This window comes from Pongo pygmaeus, chromosome 5 (assembly GCF_028885625.2).
Source record: "Pongo pygmaeus isolate AG05252 chromosome 5, NHGRI_mPonPyg2-v2.0_pri, whole genome shotgun sequence".
NCBI classification, from domain to species: Eukaryota; Metazoa; Chordata; class Mammalia; order Primates; family Hominidae; genus Pongo; species Pongo pygmaeus.
The window spans coordinates 57,715,948-57,741,558 of NC_072378.2; the positions used below are offsets into that span (position 1 = coordinate 57,715,948).

At 35.7% G+C, this 25,611-nt stretch overlaps 2 protein-coding genes across 7 annotated transcripts in view; one reads left to right on the forward strand and one right to left on the reverse strand.

Moving 5' to 3' along the window:
- Positions 1-25,611, forward strand: part of ZNF451 (zinc finger protein 451) — a 79,745-nt gene that overhangs the window by 23,575 nt on the left and 30,559 nt on the right. For all 6 annotated transcript variants that reach the window (XM_054492428.2, XM_054492430.2, XM_054492433.2 and 3 more), the window contains 4 exons: positions 11,031-11,156; positions 15,048-15,159; positions 19,376-19,526; positions 21,084-21,210. In XM_054492428.2, the coding sequence (XP_054348403.1) occupies positions 11,031-11,156; positions 15,048-15,159; positions 19,376-19,526; positions 21,084-21,210 (516 nt within the window). The remainder of the gene's footprint in view (positions 1-11,030; positions 11,157-15,047; positions 15,160-19,375; positions 19,527-21,083; positions 21,211-25,611) is intronic.
- The window catches only part of RAB23 (RAB23, member RAS oncogene family), a 109,150-nt gene continuing 84,661 nt past the window's right edge, over positions 1,123-25,611 (reverse strand). The window contains exon 7 of the mRNA XM_054492438.2: positions 1,123-1,549. Coding sequence (XP_054348413.1) covers positions 1,470-1,549 — 80 coding nt within the window. The 3' untranslated portion in view covers positions 1,123-1,469. The remainder of the gene's footprint in view (positions 1,550-25,611) is intronic.

Sequence of the window (25,611 nt, forward strand, 5' to 3'; positions counted from 1 at the left end):
GCTCTGCCTCCTGGGTTCACGCCATTCTCCTGCCTCAGCCTCCCGAGTAGCTGAGACTGCAGGCACCCACCATCACACCCGGCAATTTTTTTGTGTTTTTAGTAGAGACAGGGTTTCACCGTGTTAGCCAGGATGGTCTCGATCTCCTGACCTCGTGATCCGCCCACCTCGGCCTCCCAAAGTGCTGGGATTACAGGCGTGAGCCACCGCGCCCGGCTGAAAAATTTTTTATAAAACAGTTTAGAGCCAGTTCTGTCTGGCATTTAGCTTCCTAAACCATACTACGTTTTCAGGATCGAGAGTGAATTATTCAAGAAATAGGCATTTGTAAATGAATTTTAACAGAAAGTTCATCTGTGAAGTCATATACATTCATCTGAAGTTACTTAAGTAGAAATTTAGCTTCTATTAAAAATTTATTTTGGTGTTTAATTAGCTTCCTTTTGAGCACATTTGTTAAACTTACCTAAGAGAACTTATCTTTGTGATTGGAAAAACTAAGAATCCTGCTTTCTATATTTATATTCCAAAGAACAACAGAGAAAGGTCAGGTCTAAGTGAGCTGAATAAGCATATATTTTTAAGTTTCAACTTTTAATTTGACTAAGTGTACTTTCATCAGTATTTTAAATACACTTTAAAATACAAAATCAGACATGCTTTTAGGAAAACCATATATGTAAAAAAAAAAAATACAAATTTGTGTTTTAGCTAAATGTTTTTTGCTTTAAGTGATAACGGTGTTTGGCTTGAAATTTGTGTAAAAATATTTTCCTAATAGCCATTAAGCTTGTTGAGCTGAAAGTAACTTTCCTTAATTCTTGATTAATGTGTTTCTGTTGAGTTTGGAAAATAATGTAACCCTATCATTATACATATAGGGACAAAAATCTGAGAAAAGTTACATACAATTTACTAATAGATTATGTTCCTTCTAGATGCAGCATTTCTGTCTATATTTTTGTAGGATAGATATTAAACATTTTTATAAGGCAAAATTAGTGATTTAAACCAAGTCCATTATGTTCCCAAACAAAAGACTGAGATCCTTAACATTTTTGTCTTTATATAGTCTTCTTCATTAATAATTAAAATTTGTTAACAATTTTATTACATATGCTGATTGTAGAAAAATTAGAAAATAAATGTAAAAAAAAAAAACCCTGCAGACAGAAATAACCACTATTTAACATTTTGATTTATATAGCTTTCTAGATTTTATTCATATATATATTTACAGGATCATTTTCACTTAAAAAGTACAAGTGTTGCTTGGCACAGTGGCTCATGCCTGTAATCCTAGCACTTCGGGAGGCCTAGATGGGAGGATTGCTTGAGGCCAGGAGTTCAAGTCCAGCTTGGGCAATACTGCAAGACTCTGTCTTCACAAAAAATAATAAAAACTTGCTGGGAGTGGTGGTACATGCCTGTAGGCCCAGCTACTCAGGAGACCGAAGTGAGAGGATTGCTTAAGTGAGCCCAGGAGGTTGAGGCTGCAGTGAGCTGTGGTCACACCATTGCACTCTAGCCTGGGTAACAAAGTGAGGTCCTGTCAGAAAAAAAAAGTATCTAATCAATTGATCTATTAGTACTAATAGGGAAGAGATGTTGAAATGTAAGTTTAACATTATCATTTCATTGATTATGGGATTTTGTGTCAGGTTGTCATTTCTAGACTTGGACTTTTTGCTGTAACTCTACCAGGATACATTAAAAGATAAACATTGTTCTTTAGAAGTGTTGCTTTACCTGTATATGCTTAACTTTCATGGAGATGTTTCCTCAGGTGTAACCAGTATCCTGAATATGGCTATCATTTCTAGGATACAACCGAAATTTGCTTTGTGCATGCTTTACCGAAAATTTTAGATAAAAATGTAAAGAAGTATATTTGAGAATGTAAGAATTTCATAGTGACTGAACCAGAATCTGCCTTTAAGCTTCTTCTGGCTTTACATCCTCCTTAATTGTATGCAGTTCTGGGTATGGAAGAAAACTGATGCAGAGATTGATCTGAAGTATTGGCAAACAGAAGACCTCCAATTTTCCCAATATTTTTCCTAAGGCTTTCCTATGCTTCTCCCCAACACTGATTGGCTAGCATTGATAGCTTATTCACTGTTGGTATGGACCCTTTAATATTATGTGTTTTATTTAAAGACATTAGTCCAGGGTGACCATAGGAAATACTTCAAGGAGGATAACCCTGAAGATCCTATAGCTGCTAATACTCAAAATGAAACTTAAAAAAAAATAATGATTTTTGCCATGGATCAGAGCCAATTCAATTCTAGCTTGAGAAGTGAATTCAGGTCATATCTGAAAGCCTTACCTTTCTTAGAAATTAGGTCCAAAGACCTAAGTGATAATTCAAGTTATGGGCTTTGTGGGAGCAAATCCAGCCTAAGGAAAGGAGTTCTGGAATTTTACAATTTCACATTAAATTACACATCAGCATTGTGGCATTAGGGGAATGGTAGAAATTCTCAGTGCTAAGAATTGAGTGACCCCTTTAACCAGCTACCTTGACCCCCAAACCCAAGATTTGTAATGGAAAAATATTGTGTGGGCTGGGTGCTGTGGCTTACGCCTGTAATCCCAGCACTTTGGAAGGCTGAGGCTGGCGGATCACTCGAGGTCAGGAGTTTGAGACCAGCCTGGCCAACATGGCGAAACCCCATCTCTACTAAAAATGCAAAAATTAGCCGGACCTGGTGACACACACTTGTAGTCCCAGCTACTTGGGAGACTGAGGCAGGAGAATCGCTTGAATCCAGGAGGCAAAGGTTGCAGTGAGTCAAGATCACACCACTGTACTCTAGCCTGGGTGACAGAGCGAGACTCTGTCTGGAAAAAAAAAAAAAAAGAAAAATATCATATGACTAATAGAGTCTGCCTCATATACCTAATCTTTTCCCAGTTTAAAATATCTTTCTTTAATACACCCGTTTTCTCAGTTTTAAAGTGCTAGCTTCAAAATTGGCAAAGATTTCAGAGTTGAAGCCCTTGCTTTCTCTACTACCATTCCTTTTCCTCTACTCCTAGCAGATTTCTCCCAAATCTGTTTTCAGTATTGGTAGCCAGAGTTCCTTTTTTTCTTCCTTTTTAAGAAGAAAATAGAACCAGGCATGGTTGCATGTACCTATAGGTCCAGCTACTCTGTAGGATGAGGTGGGAGGCTTGCTTGAGCCCAGGAGTTTGAGTCCAGCCAGAGGACCTTATCTCTGAAGGAAAACAAACAAACAAACAAAAAATGGAGAAACTTTCTCCTGAGAGGGAAGAAAAAAGCCCAAAGTCAATTCTAAGATGCCTTTTGTTTTCAGCATTAGGGCTTGTGGGTCTTTTCAGCCCTTCAGTGTTGTGAAAGAGAATAAACATCAGCAGAATTAGTAGGGAATAACAGAGGCAATTCATTGAGACATAACCATATACAAGTTGAGTGTCCTTTATCTGAAATGCTTGGAATCAGAAGTGTTTGGGTTTTAGATATTTTTGGATTTTGGAATATTTGTGTTACAGCTGTTGGTCGAGCATCCCTGATGTGAAAATCTGAAATCTGAAATGCTGCAAGGAATGTTTCCTTTGAGCTTCATACGGGCACTCAAAAAGTTTTGGATTTTAGAGCTTTTTTTTTTTTTTTTCCAGATTTTTGGATTAGGGAAGCTCAACTTGTAGTTAAATAAAATATGTAGGCTACTAATAGCTAAATATAAGAAAAACAATTGTAGTAAATAATGACAATCCCATCAGGTTTTGAGGCCTCCAAGATGGTAGGCTAGTGATTAATTTTAGAGTGAAGTTGAAGAGATCTAAACGAATGTTTAAATGGCTAAACAACTTACCTTCCTAGTGTTGTGGGTATGTTTTGATAGCACGTGAGTATAATTCGAAGGGAGTAAAGTTTTAAGAATATACTTATGTGACTAGTGAATTACTGAAATTTTTTCCTACTGGATGTATAATTGCTGTGTTTCTGAATTTAATTTTCATTGACCTTTGCATCAAGAGTATATGCAAAGGTCAGTGAAAAGTATTGCATCAGATTCATTAAGTATGCTTTAAAGTAAACGTTAAGAAGAATAAATATTATGTAAAGCTTTCCTGAATGACTATAACTTCAAAAGTAACTTAAAATGGTTTTATTATGGCCTAGAACAAAGTAAAATGATAGTGGAAACATCAGTTCAAGGATAGTTCTTTCTGAGTTAGGATTACCTAAATTTATCCAAAACATGGCCTTCTTCCTGTCCCTAGAATATTCACATTGTTGTTGTGACATAGGAATTTTGGAGAGATGAAAAAATCCCTTGATTTCCTATCCTCACCCCCACATGGCTGCATAAGTGACTTAATGTTTGATTAGGAAATATTTTGTTTAGTGTAAGGGTAGCAACTTGAAATATCTTGATAAATTTTCTGCAGCTTCTAGTCTCCAGACAAATTTAGGCATAAGATATACTTTCTATTTAGGAATGTCAGTCCTTCTCTCAACCTTATAAGAGAATTGTCATTACTGTCTTTTTTTTTTTGGTAGGTAAACAGTAATTTATACCTTGTCCACTTTGTCTGTATGTTAATGTGACCTTGGTTTACCAGGACTTTCAAGCATGACTTTTGTTAAAGTTTAAAACCTAGAAAGTATTATCTCTGTTGAGAAAGTTAACACACTCTATACCTGTGTTTAAATTTTACCAGCATCTTTAAATTAAAATTTATATTTGTGATCTACGCTAAATTTCCTTCTCGAGGTAGTACCTACATTTTGTAGTTTTTGCAAGGAGTAAATTTAATTTGACCTTTTTCCCCCTTTTTTTAGAAGACAGAGTCTTGTTTTGTTGTCACCCAGGCTGGATCATAGCTCTTTGGAGCCTTGATCTCCTGGGCTCAAGCAATCCTCCTGCCTCAGCCTCCTGAGTAGCTAAGACTATAGGCACATGCCACCACGCCTAGCTAAATTTTTAATTTTTTTGTAGAGACGAGGCCTTGCACTGTTAGCTAGGCTGGTCTCCAACTCCCGGGCTCAAGTGAACCTCCTGCCTCAGCTCCCAAAGTGCTGGGATTACAAGTGTGAGCTACTATACTCGACCACTAATTTGCTTTTAAGGCAGATTTGCCTGTACTAAGGGATCAAAGTTTAGAAAAATAACTTCCTGTGACTGCCATTTCTGAGGACCTGCATTGCCCTGTAACTTGTAAAAGGATATTTTCAAGTTAGTAGAATGTCACCTACTACCTGGGTGCAAGGCTGTATGCTGTCCAAGTAGTCAGAAAGTGAGTGGGGGTTACTTCTATCTAAAGTGGTCCTATAAACAGTCCCTACTGCAAAGGTGTAGCCTCATACTGAAAATACCAATTTGGCCTTTTTATATATGCTTACTTCAGTATAACTTCTGTCTACCTCTAGAAAGAAGTCATACCTGCTGTTTGACTTGGCCAGTGCACCACTATCCCACTTTAGATAAAAATTGGGTTGTACATATGTGACTGATTTGCCCAAAGAGTGATATTTTATTTGTAACCAATCATTCTGGTAGAAAAAGCCAGGGAAGGCCGGGCGTGGTGGTGCACGCCTGTAATCCCAGCACTTTGGGAGGCCAAGGTGGGCAGATCACCTTAGGTCAGGAGTTCGAGACCAGCCTGGCCAACATGGAGAAACCCCATCTTTACTAAAAATACAAAAATTAGGTGGGTGGTGGCACGCGCCTGCAATCTCAGCTACTCGGAGTCTGAGGCAGGAGAATCACTTGAACCTGGGAGGCAGAGGTTGCAGTGAGCCGAGATCGCGCCACTGCGCTCCAGCCTGGGTGACAGAACAAGACTATGTCTCAAAAGAAAAAAGAAGCCAGGGAAGATCTATTATTTTTCTTTTCTTAAAATAGACTTTTTTAAAAGAGCAGTTTTAGGTACACCATAAAATTGAGCAGAAAGTACAGTCAGACAGTGTCCACTTACCTCCTCCCCTCCCACCCCTCCATGCAGAACCTCCGCTATCCTCATTGGAAACCACAGGGTACATTTGTTTCAATCTGTGAACCTCCGTTAACACATTATGTGCTTCTAGTCTCTAGAAAAATTTAGGCATAAGATATACTTTCTATTTAGGAATGTCAGCCCTTCTTTCAACCTTGTAGGAGGAGAATTGTCATTACTGTCTTTTTTTTTTTTTTTTTGGTAGGTAAACAGTGATTTATAAGTTGTCCACTTTGCCTGTATGTTAATGTGAGCTTGGTTTACATTAGGGTTCATAGTTTACATTAGGGTTCACACTTGGTGTTATACATTCTCTAGGCTTTGACAAATGTGTAATGACATGTATCTGTCATTGTAGTATTACTGAAAATATTTTGACTGCACTAAAAATCTTGTGTGCCCTGCCAGTTTATCCCTCCTCCTTGACTATCCTCTGTCAGTCACTGATCTTACTACAGTTACCGTAGTTTTGCCTTTTCCAGAATGTGATATGTGGCCATACAGTATGTAGCCTTTTCAGATTGGCTTCTTTCACTTAGTAATCAGGTGCTTTTAAGTTTCCTCCATGTCTTTTCACAGCTTGATAGCTCAATTCTTTTTAGCATTGAATAATGTTCTATTGTCTGAATATACCAAAGTTTATCGATTCACCGATTGAAGGACATCTTGGTTGCTTCCAAGTTTTGGCACTTACAATACAGTTGCTGTAAACAGCTGTGTGCAGGTTCTTGTGTGGACATAAGTTTTCAGTTCATTTGAGTAACAACCAAGAAGTCCAATATGTTTAGTTTTGTAAGAAACTGTCAAACTGTTTTTCAAAGTGGCTATACCATTTTGCATTCCAGCCAGCAATGAAATGAGAGTTGGCTCTTGCTGCACATCCTTGCTAACATTTGATGTTGTCAGTCTTTTAGATGTGGCCATTCTAATAGATGTATATTGGTATCTCATTGTTTTAATATATACTTCCCTAATGACATATGTTGATCTTTTCATATGCTTAATTTGTAATCTGTATATCTTCTTTGGTGAGGTGTCTGTTTAGCTGTTTCCCCATTTTTAAGGCAGGCTGTTCATTTTCTTATTGTTTAGTGTTGAGTTCTTTGTATATATTGGATTACAGTCTTTTATCAGATGTGTATTTTGCACATATTCTCCCAGTCTGTGGCTTGTGTTCTTATTTGTTTGACATTGTCTTTTGCAGAGAAGTTTTAAGTTCTAATGAAGTACAGCATATCAATTATTTTTTTCAAGGACCGTGCTTTTGCTCCTGTATCTAAAAAGTCATTGTCATGCACAAGGTCATTTAGATTTTCTCCTATGTTATCTTTTAGGAGTTTTATAGTTTTGTATCTTGTATTTTGTTCTGTGATTCATTTTATGTTAATTTTTGTGAAGGGTGTAAGGTCAGGGTGTAGATTCATTTTTTTTGCGTGTGGATGTCTACTTGTTCAAACACCATTTGTTGGAAAGACTGTCTTTTCTCCGTCGTATTGTTTTTGCTACTCTGTCATAGATCAGTTGACTTTATTTATGTGGGTCTATTTCTGGACTCTGTTGTTTCATTGATCTGTTTGTCCCTTCTTTTGACAGTACCACACAGTCTTGATTACTGTAGTTTTATAGCAAGTTTTGAAGTCAGTAAGTGTCAGTCCTATGACTTTGTTCTCCTTCATTACTGAGTTGGCTAATAGTTTTTTGCCTCTCCATATACACTTCAAATTGAGTTTGTTGTTATACACAAAATAATGTTAGGATTTTGATTGTGATTGCATTGAATATATAGATCAAGTTAGGAGAACTGACATCTTGACAATAGTGAGTCTTCTATCTGTGAACATGAAATATCTCTCCACTTCTTGAGAGGTTCTTTGATACAAAATCAACTACAAAAGTCAGTATCATCTCTATATACCAATAACAGTTAAGCTGAAAACCAAATGAAGAATACAACCCCATTTACAATAGCCACACAAAAAAATTGAATACCTAGGAATACACCTAACCAAGGTGTGAACGATCTCTATGAGGAAAGCTACAAAACACTGCTGAAAGAAATCATAAATGACAAGCAAATGGAAAAACATGCCATGCTCATGGGTGGGAAGACTCAATATCATTAAAATGGCCATTCTGCCCAAAGCATTCTATAGATTTAGCACTGTTCTTAACAAACTACCAATGTCATTTTTCACAGAAGTAGAAAAAACTATTCTAAAATGTATATGTAACCAAAAAGCCTGAATAGTCGAGGCATTCTTAAGCAAAAAGAACAAAGCCAGGGACATCACATGACCTAATGTCGAATTATACTACAAGGCTACAGTAACCAAACCAGTATGGTACTGTTATAAAAATAGACACGCAGACCAATGGAATAAGTTAGGGAACCCAGGAATAAAGCAGCACAGGCACAATCAACTCACCAACTCAATGTTCAACAAAGTCGACAAAAATAAACAAGAAGGGATACTCTATTCAATAAATGATGCTGGGAAAACTGGCTGACCATATTCAGAAGTGTAAAATTAGACCTCTCACCATATATAAAAATTAACTTGGTGGATTAAAGACTTAAATGTAAGGACCTGAAACTATAAAAATTCTAGAAGAAAACCTAGGAAATACTCTTCTAGACATTGGCTTAGGCAAAGAATTTATGATGAAGACCCTAAAAGCAAATACAACAAAATCAAAAATAGAAAAATGGGACTTAATTAAACGAAAGAGCTTCTGCACAGCTAAAGAAACTATCAACAGAGCTAACAGACAACCTACAGAATGGGAGAAAATATTTGCAAAGTATGCACCTGACAAAGGACTAATATCCAGAATTTATAAGGACTTGAATGAATCAACAAGGAAAAAAACCAATTCCATTGAAAAGTGGGCAAAGGCCATGAACAGACACTTCTCAAAAGACAACATACAAGCAGCCAATAAACATGAAAAAATGCTCAATATCACTAATCATCAGAGAGATACAAATCAAAATCACAATCAGATACCATCTCACAGCAGTCAAAATGGTTATTTCTAAAAAGTCAAAAAGTAACATATTGGCAAGGTTCTAGAGAAGAGGGAAACATTTATACACTGTTGGTGGAAATGCAAATTAGTTCATCTCCGGTGGAAAGCAGTTCAGAGATTTCTCAAAAAACTAAAAATAGAACTATGATTCTACCCAGCAATCCCATTACTGGGTATATTATCCAAAGGAGAATGCTGGACATAGTGGCTCACACCTGTAATCCCAGCATTTTGGGAGGCTGAGGCGGGAGGATCACTTGATCCTAGGATTTGAGACCAGCTTGAGTAACACAGCAAGCCTCTATCTCTACAAATAAGTTACCCAGGTGTGGTGGTGTGCACCTGTAGTCCCAGCTACTCAGGAGGCTGAGACAGGAGGATTGCTTGAGCCTGGCAGGTCAGGGCTGCGGTGAGTCGTGATTGTGTCACAGCACTCCAGGCTGAGTGGTGAAATGAGACCCTGTTTCAAAAATAAATAGGAAATTATTTCACCAAAAAGACACATGTATGTTCATAGCAGCACTATTCACAACAGCAAAGACATGGAATCTACCTATGTGTCCATCATCAGTGGATTGGATAAAGAAAATGTGGTATATGTACACTGTGGAATACTACACAGCCATAATAAAGAATGAAATCATTATGCAAAGGTGCAGCAACACGGATGCAGCTGGAGGCTGCTACCCTAAGCAAACTAATGCAGAAACAGAAAAACAAGTACCACATGTTCTCATTTATAAGTGGGGGTTAAATCTTGGGTTCACATGGAGAGTAAGTTGGGAACAATAAACACTGGGGACTCCAAAAGGAGAGAGAGAGAGGGTAGGGGGACAAGGGCTGAAAAACTTCCTATTGGATACTGTGTTCACTCTCTGGGTGATGGGATCAGTAGAAGGCCAAACTTCAGCACCATGCAGTATACCCTTATAACAAACCCGCACATGTACCCTTGAATGTGAAATAAAAATGAAAAAAAGGTTTTATGCGTTATTTCATCATAGTTTTGTAGTTTTCTTCATAAAGATGTACACATTTTGTTATATTTATACCTAAATATTTCATCTGGAGGGAGTACTAATGTACATGGTGATTTTTTAACTTCAAATTCCACTTGTTCATTGCTGATATATATGAAATCAGTTGACTTGTGTATTAACCTTGTATCCTGCAACCTTGCTATAATTGCTTATTAGTTCCAGGAACGATTTTGTTAATTATTTTGGATTTTCTACATGGATGCAAACAAAGAGTTTTATTTCTTCCTTCACAATCTGTGTATCTTTTATTTCTTTGTCTCATCTTACTTCATTAGCTAGGACTTCTAGTACAATGTTGTGAGTGGCAAGAGGGGATATCCTTGCCTTGTTCCTTATCTTAGTGTGAAGACTTTCTGTTTCTCATCATTAAATGTGTTGTTAGCTGTAGGTTTTTTGTAGATGATCTTTATAAAGTGAAGAAAGTTCCCTTCTATTCTTACTTTGCTGAGAGTTTTTATCATGAGTGGGTGCTGGATTTTGTTAAATGCTTTTTCTGCATCTATTAATATAGGATCATATGTGAGGGCCCCTCTATGGCTGGCTCCCCCTGGAGTTTTTAACTCTCAGGCTCGTCCACGCTAAGCATCCATTAGAGTTTAGTTTCCTATGGAGGTTCCTGCTAGAAGGTTTCTGCTTTAGTAAGTTGATGTTCTTTATTTACCTCTCTCTCTCCAATTTTAGGGGTCGGCGCTTTGCCTGATGACCCCACCTCTCTGACAGATCTGAGAAGAGTTTATTCTTCAGCTTTTAAGTGAATAAAGATGATAAATGTCCTAGCAGCTCATTTGTCTAACTTCTTGGAAACCAAAGTTGCTGGTGGATAATTGACAGACCTACAAAATACCACATAAAACCTACAATACACAAAATAGGTTCTTATAACTCAAGTAAATGGTTCTTTAGTATAGTAGCTGTTTGATGAATGGATGTATGTTATCCAAATGCTAATTTTGTTAATTAAAAGGAATGAAAATTATTTTTCTGTTATAGGAGAATGTTAAACGTAAAGACCATATTGATCATCAGAAGGATAAAGTTGCTTTAACTCTGGCTCGTCTAGCCCGCCATGTTGAAGTGGAGAAACAGCAGAAAGAAGAGAAGAATAGAGCATTCAGAGTATGTGGCTATTTTAATTGGTATTTTATATAATTAAAAAATTATTTATAATAAAGTTGGTAAAGAGAAACCTTTAATCAAAAAAAGATATGATTTAATCAAAGCTCAGTATGTACCCTACATAGCTCATGAATGTAGTAGTAATTCATAATAGCTTTTTACATCTATTTTTAGTTTGTTGGATTCTTATCTGTATATAGGAAAAGAAGAAAAAACAGAATTAACTGAGTGGACTTCATTTTTGAGAATTAAAAATCATGGATTTCTCAAAGCAGATGAGCAATTAACAAGTTTCTAGTTATTTTATCATACGAGTGAAAAGAGTTTATCAGGGCTTTTATAGATATAAGCTGTTGAAAGATTATTTTCTACTGGATAGAACCAGATTGCTTTCTCAAATTTTAGCTTATCCTTCCAAATTAAATCCATTACTAAAAGGAAGAAATTTGAAGCAGGTTTGTAGATGAGCTGCTGCGTGGAAATGAAGCCCATTTTTAGAATCTTGCATTATATAAATTTTTTCCTTGACTTACTTTAGAAGGCCCCAAATGAAATTACTTAAAGAATTCCCTCAATAGTGACAAATGTCCTTTAGGAGCAGAATGTTGATACGTTGGATAAAAACCTCCATACTAAAGTACAAAAATGGAAATTTAAATCGTGCCTCTGGCCAGCAGCTGTTTAGATTTCAGTAGATCACTAGTTTTATAGACTTTGGGTTTCATTCTGTGAACGGACAGTTTAGAGATTCTCCCAGGTCAGAATAAGCTCCATGATTTTGTAATTTTAACATGCATGTTTTTGATTCCTTATTCCGTTGGTTATTATAAAGTAATTTGTTTATTTCTGTAGCATCCTAATCTGTTATAAAATGGTCTTTAAATTTAGAAATAAGCTAGTTTGGGGGCTTTTACTTTATGATGTAATATCAATTAAATTAGACTATGGTATTCTAATTGTATGTTTTAAATGCTGATTGCATATATACATATATACACACACACACACATATGCAAACACAGACAATATTATTTTTATCCTGGCAGAAACACTATTCAATTTTAAGGAAGTTCCCCGCCCCCCTAGAACTATAAGTATGTTGTTTGATTTTTTTACAGAGAGATCATTTGCAAACTGTCTTACTTTCCCTCAGATTTCCTAAGTGATGCTAGCTTCTTTTCCCAGGCAGTCTTAATGGCTACATAGATTAATAAAGTTTTTGTGATGAGCCCAGAATCTTGTATAGTCACTGTGACAACTAAGTTTTTTCTCAAGGGTAGTTTCAGCCTCCACCCATGTAAATGGTCATTCATTTTATTAAATACTTTACATTGAAGATTTTTTTTGAAATTTTGAAATTTTTAATTTTTTGTTTAACCAGTTGGAAAGAATAAATTTGTCTAGATTTCGTTCTTCTTTAACGAAGAAAATGACTCACATAGCAAGCTCATTGCTTGCTATCCAGCCATAATTTTGTTTTTCTTACTTTGATTCCCTTTATGGATTACTTATTTTTTAAAAGTAGATGACAAAACAACAACAACAACAAAAAACCACCCAGAAAGGAAGATATTGAAACTGAAATAGAAATAATTTTCGAAGAATTCTAGTGAATGATAATTCTGGCTAAAAATAGACATATAGAAAATGTCTTTCAACTGTTGTAGGCCTTTGTGAATTGTTGGTGTCTTCATTATTAAAGTAAGTTATCTTACTTTTGTGCTGGAGAGGTTTCAAAGAGAAAAAAAGGAATATTCATTAAAATCTTCACTGGAGCCAGACGGTGGCTCATGCCTGTAATCCCAGCATTTTGGGAGGACAAGGCGGACAGATCACCTGAGGTCAGTAGTTTGAGACAAGCTTGGCCAACATGGTGAAACCCCGTCTGTACTAAAAAGTTTTTGAAAGTTGCTTTGTGATAGAGAAAAAGGATGGCTAATTTTAGGATGATTTCAATAAGTGTTTTTTGAGCATTGACTATGCATGTTCATAGAGTTCAAATTCTATTGTAAGAAATGCCAGAGAACTTGAAAAAAAAACTATTTAATTTTAATTATTGGAAATTGTTAAAATAAGTATGCTAGTAGTTGGTATGTAGTAATATTTAATCTCAATTATATTACTTTAATTGAAGGGTTTTTATTGTAATGGATTCCTGCAAGGAACTTTGATAAGTGGTCTAATTTAATACATAAGATGTCTTAGGATATATCTATCAAGGGCTATTGCTTTCTTTGGATAGGCTAACTTCGATTTTACTATTGTTTGTTTCTTATTGCATGTTATTCAGTATACTGATCCTGTAGGATACACTTTGAAAAAGTATTTGGTGATTTATGAAGTTGGGATACTGCATACTCCATGTATGAAAAATAGGGGTGTACGTTAGCACTTTAGAGCTTTAGTAGTCCTACATGAAAGTAACCTTTTAGATTTTGTGTTAAAACCAGTTTCTATACTTAATTTGATTACAGAGAATTTTAAAAAATGTATATAATGCATATTAACATTCATGAGAAGTGGTATTCCGTGGCTGTAATTTGAACAATGTTATGTAGATTTTCTTCAGATTAAAATCTTGATCCACTTTTTCGCCTCACTTATCCTTCCTGATAGAAAACCCTGTTACATTGATAACTAGGCCATACATTATTATGGTTTATATCTTACAAATCCAGTGTTTCTGACTCTGATTCCTTTTGAAGTACATGTAAATCTTTTTGAGAGGCAGTGTGATTATACTCGTTAGTGCATGAATTCTAGAATCAGATTGCCAGAGTTTGAATTCGGACATTGTTATATATCCTTGGGCAATTTATTTGACCTCTCTGTACCTCAGGTTTTTCATCATAAAAGAGGAACAATAATACCTAAAATCTAAAGTCTTTTTAAAACTGCCTCACACATGGTTAGTGGCCAACAAGTATTAATTTTAATACACATGATTGGAAAGTATTAATTTTAATACACATGATTGGAAAATACACAAATAGTTTTATGGATAATATAACTAGAAAGATTTAGGCTTTTAGCAATACAGAGCATCTAGTTCAGCATTGTCATTGGCCTGCTGCCTGCTATAAACAAAGATTTATTGGAACACTGCTACACTCACTTGTTTTCATATTGTCTGTGGCTGCTCTCCTGCTACAATGGCAGAGTTGAGTAGTGGCAGTAAAGACTCTATGGCCTGAAAAGCCATAATGAAATATTAACTAGCCCTTTGTGGAAAAGTTTGTCAACCCTTGGTCTAGATGGCAACAAATGCTTTACACTGGCACATATTAAGTGCTAATGAGTTATGTTATTAATATGACTCAGTGAACAAATACTTATTAGGCTCCTTCTGTATGTTTCAGATTAAATATGGAAAATTTGAAAAAATACGTAAAACTTTAAAAATGAAAATAATCCTTTACATGGAAATTCCTAGAGGTAGCCTTAATAACTTTTAATACATCTATTTTCAGGCTTTTTTTTCCTCTGCAGATATAGTTGCACATGGATTTGAAATTATTCTTTGTTTATATTTTGCCTCATTTGTTTAATACAATTTGGCGACCTGCTTGATATCCAAAGTATATTCCCACACCTTTGAAAAATTTGGTTAATGTTTTTAATGACGTCCATCAAATGTACGTACCATAATTTACTTAAACCATACCCTGTTGTTAGGGGTGTAGGTTGTAGTAAATTTTGTGCAATAACACTGGTGTACACATCTTAGAACATGCAGTTTTATTTTGATGTATTTCTTTGTCATAAATTTCTAGATGTGGAGTTCTGGGAATAAAAAGTAATCAGTATTTTCTGATCACTAATGTGTCAAAATCCTTTTCTCAAGGAAAACAGGGTAGTAATCTTAATTGAGTTTTTTCTTAATGTCTTCAGGAAAAAGTTGATTTTCAGCATGCTCATGGGTTACAAGAATTGGAGTTTATTCGAGGACATTCTGATACAGAAGCAGCAAGACTGTGTGTGGACCAGTGGCTAAAAATGCCAGGTATTCTTTAGAAATTACACTAAGGTTACCTAGCTTCCCCAGAGCCTTAAGGCAGAAAGTACGTCTGTTTTATGCTATTGCTAATAAGCATATAAGATATTAAATTTTGTTTCAGTGATACTAATATCACCTCATAATGGCCTACTTTATAATGGCCTGCTTTGCCCATTGTCTTTCTTCTTTGGCACAAGTATATTTGAGTATAAGCAATATAGATCGTACCTGAGCTCATTAGATATTACTCATTTATTCATTTATATATTTAATAGTTATTGCATGAAGTAGTACATATGTCCATGGGAGGTGTGTAACAGATTATTTGAGGTCAGAAAAAAGCTTCTCTAAAGAAATGGAATTTAAACTGAGATCTAGAGGAGTCATGTTTACTTATTTATTCATCAGTGCAGCCTATGTAGATATTTAATCAGGAAGCATCCTCATAGACTTGTCAAAACATTGGGTAGCTTCTTCATTACTAACTCTTTGCAGATCTGAGATTCCTTAAAGAGTTGCTGTGAAACATTTCTTACTCCACCAGATAATTTGGTGGAATTTTCAAGAGCCAGTAGGAGAGTCCCACCGTGACAACTTTCCTGTCTTGTCTTGAAGAATATCTACTGAGCCTTTAAAGGGTTAGGATATCCACAGAAACCATAGCTGTGGATTTAATCCTTTTTGTGGATTTTAATCCTTACAAAAGGTCATGGAAATATCTATGCATGCAATGCTTAACTTTGTTGAACCTAGGTATCTTGGATTCTAAAGTTAGTTCTCAAGGGCTTTCCTTTGAATGGAATCAAATTGCCACTTATAAAAGAATTCTAATAATTTATATTTATTGGTATTTAGCAGTTCATTCCATTTGATACCTGACATAATCGATGTTTTAGACACTTGGCACCCCCTGAAACTATATTTTCTCCTTATCAACCTGCTTGTGCCTCGCAAACTCCCCTCCTGCCCCCAAAAACCTTTTTCTTTGTTTTCTTCTTACTTGCCTGTGGGGTTTATACATGGCCAACAAATAATACAGTACTAGGGATTGCTGAGTGAATATGGTTATTGTATATCATGTCCAATTATGTGATAAGCTTATCTAGATTTATTCTATATAAGTTTGGTTGCTCAGCCATCTGTGATCTCAATACTTTATTCATTTCACTAATACAGTATTTATTATGTTGGATTGATCCGTTTATATGTCTGTCTCTTCCACCCAGCTATATGCTTCTTGGACACAAAGACCAAATCTTACTAATACTTTTTAGCGTCAGTTCCTTAAAAGAATGCTCAACGTAGAGATACTCAATAAATGTTGGTTGAATTTTTATAGAGGTAGGCTGTAAATATTTGCATAATGAACACAGAAAGGAAGCCTAGAACTTGGGCTCCAAATCTGACTGTTATTAAACAAAAAAATTATGTGGCACTCCAGATCTGCTTTGGCAAAAGACACATAGAAAATATGGTAAATGGTTTTGCCTCTTGGGGTGTTTTTTGAAAGCTTTTAGTTTTAAAAATCCCTCTTCATGTACATTCAGTTCTCAGTGGAAGAAGTTAATGATTAGCTCAGTGGTGTCATCTTTGTTGCATCAGAATATTCTGGGACCTTTTAAACAGATGCCTACACCTCATTATCTCCAGAGATTATTCTAGGGCATCTGTACTTTTGGGAAAGATCCCTAGGTGGATAGGAAAATGGGCTAGAACTAGAAGACTTTATCATCTCTAGATCTCTTCTAAAAATTATCTCATGAGTCTGACACTTTCAAGTCCTATACAGAATGGTAGTTGGGCCAGTAATATGCCCTTCAAGCTTAATATCTGGCCTCCAGGTTGTCAGAATATTGTAATGCATTGTAAATTGAATCTTGAGCATCTGTTTATGTATTTCCCTGAGCAGGTCAAGTGGGATCAAATGAGTTATTTAGCTGTGTCTTTATGGTACTTTCAAGATTAGTGTTTTCTCTGCCTTTTAGTACTGGCTTTTTGATGGCTGATAAGCTTAAGCCTGGAGTTAAGGTCTATAGTTATGATCTTTTTTGTGTGATGGGCTCAGCTTTTTGCTTGGTCTCTGAGGCAATGTAAAAATAAAGTTTGGAATCTATTGCTTGAACAGCTGTGTAGTATTGGGCTATATTTGGTATGGTGCTATTCCATAAATGGGCTTTAGAGAGTGCTGAGATCCTTTAAGAGCGTATAGCTGGGGAAAAGAGAGAGGAATCACAGTTCTCTTTAATTATAGAGAGTGAGATTCTACTTCTCAGTAGCATTAAAGGACTCATTCAATCTATTTCAAAATACAGTACTCAGCTGTTATAATTCAGTTCTTTCATTAGAAGTATTTTAAGTACCTTATTTATAATTATTCTAATATTGGACAGTCCATTCTTTATGGGTGTTTAGAGTTGGCCAGTTTGCATAAATTTGAATACTTAGTATTATAATTTTTTAAAATGCTGTCTGTATTATTTAAGAAAAAAGCTGTTTAAATCTCTGTATTTTGCCTTTCCATGGGGAAGCCTCCCTACCCCTCCACCCGGAAATTGGCTTCTCCAACTTTATTTTTATCCAGAGCCACTATTTATAGCTAAATAAAGGTCCTGATAGGAAACATCTGGAATGTGGGTGGACAATTATAAAAGTTGTCATAATTCTTACTACATTAAGAATGTTAAAGATAAAGTAGATTGCCATTTTAATGCCTTGTTAAGACTAAAATATGATTAATTCCATGCTGTCCATTATTTGTTGTCAGAACATATTTATAAACATTTTGACAGTTTGATAGAGGTACTCCCCCAATAAAGACTAAAAGAGAGGAAAAGCAATTAAAACCTTAATCATATATAACCATTTGGGGATTTAAAAATCATATTGTCTTAAGGGAATAATTCTATTTAAATGCTTAGGGGCTTTGTAGAAAATTCAATAAAGATAAATATTTAGCTTTTTGTTGTATGAAATATTCAAAGCATTTGAGTGAAATTAGTCCACAAGAGATAGTAATAAAAGAGAGAGTAATCAAACTGTCTGTGAATCAGAATACTTGTGGTTGTTTTGCAATTGTTTTTTATACAACTTAACTCTTTAAATTTTTCTTCGTATATTATGTGTTGGGAGTTGCCCCAAGGACATTTGGCTGGGGGATTCATCTACAAGTTGTGTGACCTTAAGATCAAAATTATAAAGAAAGAAAGGGATGAAAAATGGACCAGGATAAAGGAGGATTAATTAATTAAGAGAAGAAAATGGTGGACAACCTGTTTCCTAATTGGCTTTTTAAAGAGAAAAAGAAAAGGGACAAAATAGGATAAGTAGAAAGGGGAGAGGTATCAACAATAAGTAAATCTCTGCTTTGTGTTCTATAAATGTGTTATCCCTTACACTTGTATTACTTGATGTCTAGACTGGAACTGATTGATCAGTGGCTTGATTCCTCAGAAAATAACACACTTATCCTCCTTGCTTCCTTGCTTTCTTCACTCCATCCTCTCTACCCCAGTTACATTGTGTAATATAACTTTCATAGAGCTCAGACCCTCTATAATATAGCTAAATTTATAACACAGTTGAAATAGTTAAAAGAGAAAATAAGAATTAGAGGAAAAGATCTGGCTGGGCACAATGTCTCATGCCTGTAATCCCAGCACTTTGGGAGGCCAAGGTGGGAGGATCACTTCAGGCCAGGAGTTTGAGACCAGCCTGGGCAACATTGAGAGACCCTGTCTCTACAAAAAATAAAAATATTAGCTGGGCATGGTGGCATGTGCCTATAGGCCCACCTGCTCAAAATGAAGGGAATAGAGGCGTAACCTTCTAATGCATTTGGTGTTTAACATTTTTTAGCTGTTGAGCTTAAAGAAAAGGATTTTTTTTCCCTAAAGGGAATGCTACTTGGAGCTGGGCATGGTGGCGTGCTCCTGTAGTTTGAGTGACAGCAGGACAATTGATTGAGCCTGGGAAATACAGCAAGATGCCCATCTCAAAAAAAAAGAGAATGCTACTTGGTGATATTAAGGGCTTTTTTTTGGTCACAACTTATTTACTTTTAGGTTGTTATATCTTTTATAAGAGAGGTTTTAAACAATTATAATTAGGATCATCCAGTTGATGCTATATCATAATTTTCATTGTTTTGTCCTAATTTTGATCACTAGCCCAAAGGATAAGTATCTGAAATAATAACCTAAGAATTCATATTCTGATGATGCAGGACTCAAAACAGGCACAATTAATTGTGGAACAAAAAGTTCATTCCGAAGAGGAGGCCAAACGCGGGTGTCTGGGAAACCAATTTTATGTCCTATAATGCACTGTAACAAGGAGTTTGACAATGGGCACCTTCTCTTAGGACATTTGAAAAGGTAAGTAGGATATTCATAATAGTGAATGCTGAGGATCTAGTGAGCTACCAAGTGATTTTATAAAATGAAAGCGTAATGCGCCTTTGCCATTATGATTATATAGCTTTATATTCCAAACTCAAATTATTTTGTGCCATTATGATATAATTTTTTCATAATTGGTGAAGTCAGATTTTTCTAGTGGGTGTAGCTTTTAGCTTTATGGTTATAGCTTTTAAATATTTATTTTTTCCTGATATGGCTTATAAAGTTCTAAACAGACTTTTTCCATCAAAATCCAGATAGGTTAGTTTTAGAGAAATCCAGCCCATAAATGTAAATTTCAAGAGACAAGGAGCATGCACAGACATTTGGTCTAGCCTGAAGAAAGGTAATAGGCATTACAAAATAAATGTTAAAAGCAAACTGATGTAAGCAAAATTAATAATAAAAATTCTATTTATTGAAACCCATTTTATCAATTTACTGAGTTTGATGGTGTTTTTTTGTTTTTTGTTTTTTGTTTTTTGTTTTGAGACAGGGTCTCACTCTGTTGCCCAGGATGGAGTGCAGTGCAGCTTCCACCTCCTGGGCTCAAGGGATCCTCCCATCCTCCCATCTCAGCCTCCTGAGTGGCTGGGACTACAGGTGTGCGCTACCACACCCAGCTAATTTTTGTATTTTTTGCACAGACATGGCTCTGCCATGTTGCCCAAGCTGGTCTTGAACTCCTGAGCTCGAGCATTCTGCCCACCTCAGCCTACCAAAGTGCTGGGATTACAGGCGTGAGCCACCACTCCCGGCCAGTTTACTGAATTTTTGAATAGTGGAGCTTGAGAAAGTAGGTATCAAGGGAAGGTTGTATTAAACATTCGACTCCCCATAGCCTCCCTTTCTAATAGTTGAAGAATGGGAAATTGAGAGTTTGGGGCTCTAAGCCATTGTCTTTTCCATATGTCTCACCCTACTTATGCCTTACCTTATCAAGAGAAGCTTCTAGAGGGAGTTGTAGCATTCTATAAAAAACCAGGTAAAGTCAAAGCTGGACCTGGGGTCGGGGAGGGAACAAAATTTGATAGCATACTATATCTTGGCTAAAGTGCTCCAGGCAGTTTAAAATAATGCAGATTTATTAAACGGTAAAAATGAACATTAAAAGCCATTATGGGAAACAAGTGTACTAGAAATCTTAGCATGAGATTATTATTGCAGTGATTTATTTAAAGTTAGTTGTGAGTCTTATGGTAACCAAGGCAAGAAGTAAAAGTTGCTGGACTTAAAATTTTCAAACGAGAAGTTTACCAGTTTGGTAAGAAATGTCTAAATCTATTTTACCAGATATTTAGTACATATGAAATCTTGCACTAACTGTTGGTCACTATCTGAGGGAATTGCTGAGCATATGGGAACCACTTGATATTTACTGTATATGAAGAACATTACTTAATATTTCAGTAGAAAAGTGCAAAGTTCTGAATGTGTGTGTGTATGTGTTTAGCTTCACAAATGAAGCGACATAGTTGTTTCCCTAGAATGTAGATTTATCTAGTATTACCTCTTACCTCTTTTGCTGAGTAGGTTTGATCACTCTCCATGTGATCCAACAATTACACTACATGGACCTTTCTTCAGCTCCTTTGCTTGTGTAGTATGTTATAAAAAATTTGTGACTCAACAACAATATAGAGATCACCTTTTTGATAAGGTAAGAGCATGTCCTAAATTACAAGTATTATTTTTCTAGATAGGCATGGAGTTAAGTGGAGGTTTTTTCGTGCTGTTCTTAAACTTGCAATTACCAGTGATACACGTAAGTATCAAAACTGTAATTGTCCATTGAAAATAAAATGATTTGGGCCATTTAGTTATTATAGGCAGGTAAACTTCATACCTTACAGTCAGCAGTCCTAGAGATTATCATCAAATTCCTTTCACGGAGTTGCTCTATCAAATTAGATTACCTTGTTCAAGATGCTCTGAGTGAGTCACTTGATGAGAACCAGAACCCTGTTCTTAAGTCCACTATCTTTCACTGCTTGTTGAAATGTTGGAGCTATATAGTAAATGACAAGTTATTAATGCTAGTTTTCAAGGAATATAACTAGTATTTAAAAAGCTATGTTATATAATTCTAAGTAAGTGTTAAATCTTAAGAGACATGAGTTGATTCATGGATATGCACATCCGTGTAATACAGAACTCTAATGGGTTTTTACCATATTTGATAGTAGATAACTTTAATGACTTATTAACATTGCAGAAGTAATGTATGTTCATTATGGAAAATTTTAAAAATATTAACAAAAAGACAAGAAATCATCTTTAATCTCACAGAGATAAGGACTGGGATTAAGATTTTGATATATGTGTTTTTGGTATTTCTCCATATGTAGATAAATGTTTTTACATAAGATAAGGTATCTAAATTGTTTTGTGATTTAAAGCAGTGTGTTGCAAACATAAAAGCTTAAATATTCATCGAATCAGTGCATACATTTCTACATTTTAAATCAATGAATTGTTTTCTTCTGTATGAATATAGTATTAATTTAATAAATTTCCCATTGGATGTATTGTTTGTTTTCTATTATTAAAATCAATGCCATATTAAATATTCTGTTAACTAAAAACCTTTGAGAATATCCATATTTGGATATTTGAGTAAATGTCAAATTGGATTTACTGAATAAATATTAGATTTTGAAATAGTAAAACATTTATTTAGTTAATGTTTTCAGAATTTGCTTCTATCTAGAGCTATACCTGGAAAGTAACATGGAGAATAGCTTGGATTCTGTGTAGGTTCACAGCAGATAATTAAAGCCTGCATTCTAAGTATATCTAATTTAATTCTGCAGTCCTCCCCATCTCTGTCCTGGAACTAGAGAACATTCCCAGAACAGATGTGCATCTTGAAGCAGATTTTATTTTACACTCACTCATTAGTTTTTGAGAGCCTGCGTCTTGTTCAACATTGACTAGGCACTGTAGTAGGGTAGTCTTGGGGATTCCTAACAAAAATAAATAGTAACATGATCATACAGACACAGGATTTTAAGCTTGATATTGGCAAGAAGAAACTATTATAGAACAGTGACATGATGAAAATAACACATTATTCTTTTAGAGTTAGAAGGACTTCTAATTCTAGAGCCCAGTTCCTTCCTTTTTTTCTAGAGACACTGAAGAGACTGAGTGGCATTAGAACGGCAGTATTGTTCAGAATGGATTCAAAGATGTGGACAAAGAGACCAGTTTAGATGACTTTTACAGTAATTTAGCTCTGAGATGAGAGAATTGTTTGACTTAGGTAATGGCATTCAGAATGAAGACCTTAAAGTGAAACCAAAAGACATATTGAAGAAAGAAATGATAGGGTTATCCATTTCCATGACAAATGGAAGATTTGGGGAAGGAAGGGAAAAAGGGTGAAAGAGAACTGCATTCCATACTTTAGTGTTTGCAGTAGGTTACTGATGTTCTGCATTTTTCAGAATTAGAGTTCTTTCAGGACATGTTTCCCTATTCCATGTACTTAGTGTTTTCTCTACTATAATGAGTATATATGTCTGTTTTCTTTAGTAAGTTTGAGTAGGTAGTTTAACTTTAAAATGAATTATTTCGCTTATTTTTTCCCCCAAATTTCATTAATTTGTTTTTTCTTTTTTCTCGGAATCACACATTCCATGCTGTTTTGCACTCCTTTTTGCCTTCTCTCTAGGAAGTAGATTTATGACCTTTAGCGTTCGGAAAAGCAGTATGGTAACATAGAAAGGGCAGAGGCTTTGGTATCAGACAGACCTGGGTTCCACTGTTACTTTTATTTGCTTCATATTCTTAACAGGTTACTGAATCTGTGAGTTTAGTTTCTTCATCCCTAAAATGGTATCGTTATGCTTATGTACGAGATTCTTAAGAGAAAATGTAATACTCTATTTCAGGCCTGACCTGTAACCTTCAATGATTGCTTATTCCTTGACATTTGTGTCACCACAAGGACTCTAAAGGAAACTAGTATGCATGGGGGGTTGTAATTGCCTCTTTTAAATCAACAAGAAGAGGTCACTAGAAGATTGTATAAGCCTCGCTGTTTTTTATAGGTATGAATTCTGTTTTGTAAAGATGGCAGTCCCCAATGAAAGAAAGTCAAATTATTCACAATTTGCATTGTTTTCCTTGCTTCCCTCTCCCGTTTTCTTTCATCTTCAATTTCTTCCCTCTAGACTAGGCCTTCTCAAACTTAAATGTACACACATATCCCTAGGAAATTTTGTTAAAATGCAGATTCTGACTCAAGATGTCTCAGGTCGAGCCTTAGATTCATATTTCTAACAAGCTTTTAGGTGATGCCATTGCTGTCGTTCCTTGAGTCATACTTTGAGTGGCAAGTTTCTAGTGGCTTTTGACACCTAAACCCATCCAATGGCTATTACATCACCAGTTAGCACCCTGCTTTTCTCCCTGTTGTGTGATAGTGGTGGTAGATATACTGTAAGCTCCTTTGTACCTCAGTGTCATTTGTGAGTCCATTGAAGCTACCACTGGTTATTCTGTTTCTAGGGCTACTGTATCATCTAAGGTGACTTTTCTCCTTTGCTAACCCATCTTCCCCATCCCTAGGCAACCACTAAGCTACTTTGTGTCTCCATGGATTTATCTATTGTGGCTATTTTATATAAAAGGAATCACACAATATGCAGCCTTTGTGACTAGATTGTTTCACTTGCTGTAATGTGTTTCAAGGCTTATTCATATCGTAGCATGTATCAGTACTTCATTTCTTTTCATTGCCAAATAATATTTCATTATAAGGACATATGCTGCATTGTATTTAACAGTTCATCAGTTGATGGACATTTGGGTTGTTTCTACTTTTTGGCTGTTACGAACAATGCTCCTATAAACCAACATCCAAGTTTTGTGTAAACATACGTTTTAATTCCTCTAATGAGTTAAATTGCTAGGTCATATGGTACCTTTTTAATTTTTTTGAAGAAGTGCCAAACTGCTGTCTAGTGCACTGTACCATTTTACTTTCCTGCCAGCAATGTTTGTGGGTTTCAGTTTTTAGCCATTCTAGTGGGTGTGAAATGGTATTTTGGTTCTGCCTTCTTTTTTTTTTTTTTTTTTTAAGACGGAGTCTCGCTGTCTTGCGCAGGCTGGAGTGCAGTGGTGCAGTTTTGGCTCACTGCAACCTCTGCCTCCCGGGTTCAAACAATTCTCCTGCCTCAGCCTCCTGGGTAGCTGGGATTACAGGCGCCTGCCACCACACCCGGCTAATTTTTTGTATTTTTAGTAGAGACGGCGTTTCACCATGTTGGCCAGGCTGGTCTCGAACTCCTGACCTTGTGATCTGTCCGCTTCAGCCTCCCAAAGTGCTAGGATTACAGGCATGAGCCATCATGCCCAGCCCTACCTTTTTTATTGTACAAATTTGTATGGTGTCTTTTAATGTAACCAGAAATATGGTAAAAAGGAATTGAGCACTTTAACTTATCAGATATCTTATTTCCCATTCCTTTTCCCAACTTGTAGAATGTATTTGCAGGTATGCCAAATACAATTTTATATATATATAAATTTTTTTTTTTTTTTTTTTTTGAGAGAGAGAGGTGGTCTCAAATTCCTGAGCAAAGCAGTCCTCCCACCTCAGCCTCCTAAAGTGCTGGGATTACAGGTGTGAGCCACTGCTCCTGGCCAAGTATGCCATATTTTTGTAATAAGTATATTCTAATAAAATTTTATGTAGAATCACATTTTGGTTCTGTTGAGCAAATCCTTTAAACAACTTTATGTGAGTTCATTTATAACTCACAATTAAACTAAAAATGATTTAATGAGTTTAGGGTTCTTCGAGTAGGAGAAATATGTATAAATTGGTGGTTACTAAATGCCTTTATTGCTCTTATCATTTAGAATCTTCAAATTGGAATGGAAATGTCCTCCTCGGTGTTATTTCTTCTGTGTGGCACTCATCAAATTAAAACAGGAGGGGAGTGTGGTGGGGAGGGAGTAGTGAAAGTAGCATATAATTAATAACCAAGATTGTAAAGCTGGGTTTAAATGAAGTTTGTCTTTTCTATGGAGGGGTACAACTTGGGAGGAG